This window comes from Sander vitreus, chromosome 23 (assembly GCF_031162955.1).
Source record: "Sander vitreus isolate 19-12246 chromosome 23, sanVit1, whole genome shotgun sequence".
Lineage (NCBI taxonomy): Eukaryota > Metazoa > Chordata > Actinopteri > Perciformes > Percidae > Sander > Sander vitreus.
Window position 1 is genome coordinate 16,602,556 of NC_135877.1, and position 6,563 is coordinate 16,609,118.

A 6,563-nucleotide genomic window follows, 5' to 3' on the forward strand; every position below is an offset into this window, starting at 1 on the left:
TTACCCAAGCTTGCTTCGGTTATCACTACTCCTCACCACGCAGTAGGAGATGAGACACAGGATGAAAATGCACACACCTGTGCCAATAAGCGCCTTCTGTATAATATCCAACATCTCGATACGGGAGAAGAGTTCCTTCTTAAACATGTCTGCTGTTTCGTCGTCCAATGCAGCCGTCTGGTTTCGAGAATGGAGACAGAGGAAAATATAGTGACTGATTATCATGCATCCCAAGCAAACAGTCTCTACAATTCATGACTGCAGGGCTCCGTTTTTTTTAATCTTACCTCATTCAGCCAAACAATAGGGAATATTGTATAATCCTTGACTTTCTTAAGCACCCTGCAGGGAAAGAGTTGATGACTTGGTATTCAATGCATGACACTTTTTTTATTGTTTTTTTTTGTTTTTTTTACAGTGACAGTACAGACACAGAGAGGAAATGCAGGGATGAAAAGATTGGAGGTGGCATGCATGTGTTATGTGTCTCAACCACTCTGCCAAACACCACATGTTAAACCTTCTTAAAGGTATAGATTGACATTTTAGAAAATACTCCTATTCGCTTTCTCTCTGAGAGTTATATGAAAAGATAGAGACCACATTCATTTCTGTACAGTAAATATGAAGCTAGAGCCAATAGCTTAGCGGCTATTTGAACACAAAGCCAATAGATTGTTAAGGATATAACCTCAGTAAAACCCCAACTTGTCATTTTTAAACCTAAAGGGGCTGTACTTGAAATACGGAAAAAAACAGCAGGCTGGAGTTGCCTCCACACGGCTCTCACAGACCGTTCCCCATTATGTGAAATAGGCTACCTATATTTTCACGGCCATATGCACACGCGTTTGTTTTGGGTTAGTGTTAGGGGTTAGGGTTAGTGGTGAAAGGGGAGAACGAGGGGAAATGACATGCAGCAAAGGGCCGCAGGTCAGAAACCGAACCAGCAGCCGCTGCAGCGAGGACTGAGCCTCTGTCTATGGGTGCAGGTGAGACACCCAGGTGCCTGTTATTGCTAAACAAAGTACAGAGAAGCTTGGATTACAACACACAAAAAGGAGTGTGATTTAATTCTCTGCTCAGGGCTCCAATACTCCACTATAGCCTATGTTTAAATAGCAAATACTTGTTTGCTGCTATATTTCCATTCTGAATGTCGAATACAGCCCCTTTTAATGTTTTTTTTATGAACCTAATAAACAATATTTGACAGGTTAATCACAGAGCTTTGGTGGAGCTGGTTGAACAGAGCCAGGTGAGCTTTTTTCCCTCGCTCTCATTCTTTACACTAAACTAAGCTAAGCTGGCTGTAGCTTCACATTTACCATACAGACCTGAAAGTGGTCTCAATCATCTTATCTAACTATCATGAAGAAAGCAAATAAGCATATTATCTCAAATCTTTTCCTTTAAAATGGTGAAGCAGAACTTACGTGATGACCTTTGATGGTCCATAAAGCATATTTGCTTGAATTCTCTTAGCAAACCTCAAGGTGAACCCAGTTGTCTGTTGGAAAAAAAATAGCACAAAACAATTAGAGTTGCTGCCCCTAAAAATAGAAGAAATCACAAAGATGTATGATAGAAGTTCGTACAGGTTCCACATCCAGGAAGGTGGCATGGTGCTCCTCACTGGGATTGAGGCCTTGCACATCCTCTCTTAGGTACGGACTGCCATGGAGGAAGTGGGGCAGAGAGATGTAGACAGGTTGACCTGTTAAGATGGCAAAGAAACAGACATAACCGAGCTGCTGAGCAGAATGATAAAACAGTCAAAGAAAGTGCCTTAATTTATGTTACACTCAACAAAATGAATGCAAACTGACCGCCTTTACAGGCGCTGACGTCCAGTACTCCAGCCAAGCTGCAATTCCTGGTGGTCTTAAAGTTTTTGCAGAAACATCGGTTGTCTGGGTTTTCCGTAGGGGAGGCCAGGGTGTTTGGGTGGAGGGTGTAGCGGTACACTTCAATCCCTTTTAGATCCATGCTCTCCTCAAAGTCAGCTGACACAGACCTGAAAACAAAAAAAAACTGAAACATCATGTACCCAGTAATCTATTGTGCAGTTCTGACTCCAGAACATGACTGTGGTTTTGGTATTGGAAAGCTCTGACCTCTAGTGGTCACTGAGAGGAAATTGCAAAGGTGCGGTTCTTAATTAAGATGTTAAATCTCCCGTCGTTGACACTTACTGCCCCGCTTAATGTTAGCGAAGCACAGCCGGACTACATCAGATGAAATTCCTCCCACAAAGTGAAACTCTTCATCACCTGCATATGTCTGATGAGAAGAAATAGAGAGGCTTCTTCTTGTCCATAAAGGGAGCGAATGAAGAAGCATCTAAGAAAGAGGGGAGAAGAAATGAGGTCAGAAGGTGACTTGTCTGCATTTAGAGCTGCGTTATAAGATGAGTTCAGGAAAAAAGCCTTTTTTTTTCTTTTACAAAACACATTGCTGCATGAGCCACACCTGTCCCGTTGATCATGTCACAGTACTTATCGTTCCAGAAACGTAAGCTCCTGTTGGACAAAATTCACTTTGTCAGACAAACTATTGGATTTAATAATTCTATTATATTATAACAGCTGAATTCTCACATTGCAGAAACTGTACAGCCTGATTAACCTGATTTGATTAAACAGCCTAAAAGATCACACTTGTCCAAATCTGCAGAACCTGTGTTAAAAGTTAAAGGATTTAAATCCTCTCCACTTTTCTTATAATCAAACTCACTTATGTCCTTGCCACAGGTCAATTGTTCCCACTTTTGAGATGTCCTCCTTTCCAGTGTAGACATTGTAGTAGCCATCATATGTACCGTTGTACTAGGGAAAACATATCATTTAATACATTAATAAAATCATAGAATTTATGAGGTGTTACTGGGTCGATCTTGTCTCTTCTAATTATGTGTACGTGTAAGGCTGTAATATCTGTTTGCTTACAGGTGCAAATAGGCCCACATTATCTTTCAACATGGGGTCTATGTAACCCCACAGCAATTCGTTGACTGTACGGTTCTGGAACAAGGAGGAGTTGCTTGTCTTTATCCGATTTTCCAGTACACCATGAAACACTTCTGGAATCAGTGAATAAGCTCCCTGACAAAAAAAGAAAAGAAATCAGAAACATGTATCTTTATATCTGAAAAAAGATCAGTGATTGTGTCAATTATAAAAGATGCCATAATGATAGACGTCAGTTGCCTTGGAAGATGAGCCAGAAAGTGAGTCTTTTATGACTGCACAATTACTTGCAGAGTTGGACTGGGTCATGCTTGTCATTTGAGCCTTATCAAAGTTAGAAGAGAAAGCCCATACTCTGTACCCATGAACAAAGACTGCCATTGAAAAATTATGACTTGGCAGTTTGTTTCCCAAACTCACGCAGCATCTTTGCGCCAATGTGAATGTTAGCCTCAGGTCTTCTAACACCACATCACCATTGAGCTGGGTATCACACCTTACTTTTCGCATGTCATGTTCCAATAGCCTGCTTGCTCAGACAGATTTGTACTCTTTTTACCTTTTTTGTGATCAGAAAGTCCCTGTCCCTCGTGTTTATATTACTCAAAGTATAGAATCAAAGAAAGTATTAGCGTCAGTACGAAAACTATGATATTGTCTCGCCACTGTCACTTCAAACCTTAACTTGCCCAAGCCAAATTTTATTTTATTTTAATTTCCTTCTGAAAAAAACTCTTTATGATATAGTGCACTGGTTTCCAACCTGGTGATCAGGACCTTCCATGGGGTCACACGTTAAATCTGAGGGGTCACAAGATGATAGGAAGAAAAAACATTCTGCATTTCTGCTGTACTAAGTGTCTACTGTATATTGTAAAAATATTCTTTAACCCCTTGATTTTCTAGTGAAATTACGGATAGTTTTTTTTAGCCCTATTAAAAAAATATTCATAGGAACAACGTGGGTTACCAAGACAAAACTATGAAAAAGGTTGGGAACCTCTACTAAAACGAGTGGCTGTAGACCAAAGCAACCCACCATTGGGCAGCACAGCTTGATTTGGCACTGCTTGTCTTGGCCATGGAACAGAAGTACAGTCACGATTAACAGTATCGCTGAGTCATGTCAGGAATCACCACACAGTGGGGTGACACTCACTTACAGCTACAGCCAGGTTGAGGGTGGTGACTTTGTCTTGATCTGATCCCACTGACATGGATGGCTCAAAGATGGCGCCCAGAGGCAGCAGGAATGAGACAGTTTGATTGGGATGGAATGTAATGTTCTCTTTGGCAAGATATCTCGTCCTGAAAGGGAAGCGGGTCTTACTTAGACATTCAATTTTGTTAGAAGAGAGGAAATTCTTGTATATTATATTACACCAGATAAGTGTGATGAAGGGTTAATTTAGGACTTAATAAAGTGACTTTCTTAAGCTTTTCATCAAAATGTTATAAAAGACGTACACATATCAACCTTACCTGTATGTATAAGGTCCTTTTTCCACAACCATTGGACTTGCTCCATTCTGTATAACCTCCTGGGCGTTTTGCACGTCAAAAAACCAGAACTGCCTGTATACCATTCCCCCTGTAGACACCCAGTTGTCATAAGCTGTCGTTCCAGGCTCAATGACAGCTTCCTAAACCCCGAAGACACACACACACACACACACACACACAGTCTATTTTTAACATAGCTCAAAACTGCTAGCAGGCCATCTGCCCCACTGATACCTGAAAAGGGTGGATGCTCTGTTAAAAAAAGGTCTAAACTGCGGAATTTTTCTCGACAGTGTCTAATAAAATCATAGATGCTGATCTTCAAAAAAAACAAAACAACAAGGCACACTTGGCTTTCTGCAGTTTCTTGTTTACCATTTGAAGCAGCTTTCCAAAAACACACGCCTCTTCCCTCTCCTTTCTCCTGATTCACCTTGATCTCTACACACACACACACACACACACACACTCTGTCACTCCCTATGAAACTGAGAACCATACCTTTTTCACTGTTCCCTCAATGACGCTGTTTCCCAGTGGGATAAGGATGCCTCCCAGGATGGCAACCACCGCCCCAAACACAGCTCCGGCTATCAGCCCGCACCTTCTGTTACAGCAGCCCATGGTGGTGTGCGTTACCCTCCGTTAGTGCGTATTTCCGTCTGTCTGACTTGCAGTCTGTTCTCCTTCTGTGTCTGTGCTAGTGTGTGCAGCTTGTGTCCCCGTGGCAGCAGCAGTGGCACAGACAGGCTGTACCATCAGAGAAGCTGACAGAACACCCGAGGCCAGGTACTGTAACACCACAGACACCTCTGGAAGGCGCCCAGGGACCTCCTTTAAATGAAGTTATATAATGGCAAGAAAGGTTTAAGGTTCAGCTGACAGTTGTCTCCGCAGGTATCAGTGAATGCTATCAGACCAAACGATAAAAGCTGCAATCAGCTTAGGTGAAAGGTGGAAAGAGAAGCTGGCACACACGCACACGTACATAATTAGGTTGTGCATGAAATAAAGTTTGTCTCTGATCCTAGAACCATGTCATTCTGTTTTGTTTCGTTCGTTTTGTTAGATTCTAACACCTAGTAGTAGTAAGATGAATTTGCCATTGACTTGAATCCTCATTCAAGAGGATTTATCAGGACGTGAGATATCAACTCTAGATATTTAATAACCTGGAAGGTGACAACCTTCATAGAGATTTTATTCTTATTCTATTCTTTCCTGCTATGTTTCTAATCCGTCCTTCTTGACCTATTCATCTCTTGTCTCCTCTCCAATTTCTGCTCCAAACTTACAAGAGACAGAGAAGCAGGAACATGTAAATGATTATGTATATCCTCATTGTGTACAGTCAGCTAAAAAAGAACAACACGCTTATTTGTAATTGTAGGTGTGTTTTATTAGGATTATTAAAATAAATTGCTCTTTATCACTCTTACAGTTATTTTCGCCATGCTTATCTGGATTAATTATTGTGACATAAATTATTTTCTTGCACATGGGCTTTTGGAACCTAATCAGCAACAACATAACATTGGTTGTGCATGTGGTGATCAGGTAATAGATACAATGCTTTTTTGAACTCGTTGCCAAGATTTAAAGTGACGATCCAGACTCAGGTTTTGCATTATTTTTTGGGGCATTTTTCCATCCCACTGTCTGCTGTGTATCGCTTCACCCAAACAAACAAAAAAATGTGTGTCACACAAAAGTCACTAACATTTGGTTTAACTAGTGTACAAAATAGGACTAGACTGATCAGCGAGTCGTTGTGGCTATGATGTAGGTATACTTGAAAAAGGTACTTTAGCACTTCCATAATGTTTAGTTCCTCTGTGTCAAGCTCCAAAATGCTTTTTCCTACACTTCCCATAATGCAAGTGGATAGTGACTTTTCTTTACACACCCCCCCTCCCTGGTAAATGCACACGTCTTTCAAAATCCACATGCCCAGTTTGCAACACAGGCTTTCTGTTATAAATTTGAAGTCTTACGCCCAAACCGTAATAACCCTGATGATCATGACATGATATCACTATGACATCATCAGTGGTTATTTTATCCAACTTCACAAAGCTCCTCCAAAATGAC

The 6,563-nt window shown here is 41.0% G+C and overlaps 1 protein-coding gene across 1 annotated transcript; it reads right to left on the reverse strand.

The window, feature by feature from the left end:
* On the reverse strand, positions 1 to 5,096 carry cd36 (CD36 molecule (CD36 blood group)). The gene is made up of 12 exons (XM_078243222.1): positions 4,974 to 5,096; positions 4,452 to 4,612; positions 4,133 to 4,277; positions 2,949 to 3,104; positions 2,737 to 2,828; positions 2,473 to 2,522; positions 2,274 to 2,343; positions 1,830 to 2,017; positions 1,599 to 1,717; positions 1,437 to 1,510; positions 288 to 342; positions 1 to 177 (listed from the first exon to the last, which is right to left on the reverse strand). The coding sequence occupies exons 1-12, from the start codon at positions 5,094 to 5,096 to the stop codon at positions 1 to 3; spliced, it is 1,410 nt and encodes a 469-aa protein (XP_078099348.1).
* Between the last annotated feature and the right edge of the window lie 1,467 nt (positions 5,097 to 6,563).

What these genes read in the sequence shown, in the direction of transcription:
- cd36 (XM_078243222.1), bottom strand. Translation starts at nt 5,096, where the DNA reads ATGGGCTGCTGTAACAGAAGGTGCGGGCTGATAGCCGGAGCTGTGTTT. An exon ending in AAAGGACCTTATACATACAG is followed by an intron (nt 4,278 to 4,451) that starts GTAAGGTTGATA and finishes CTTCCCTTTCAG; the next exon opens with GACGAGATATCTTGCCAAAG. An exon ending in TGACATGATCAACGGGACAG is followed by an intron (nt 2,344 to 2,472) that starts GTGTGGCTCATG and finishes CCTCTTTCTTAG; the next exon opens with ATGCTTCTTCATTCGCTCCC.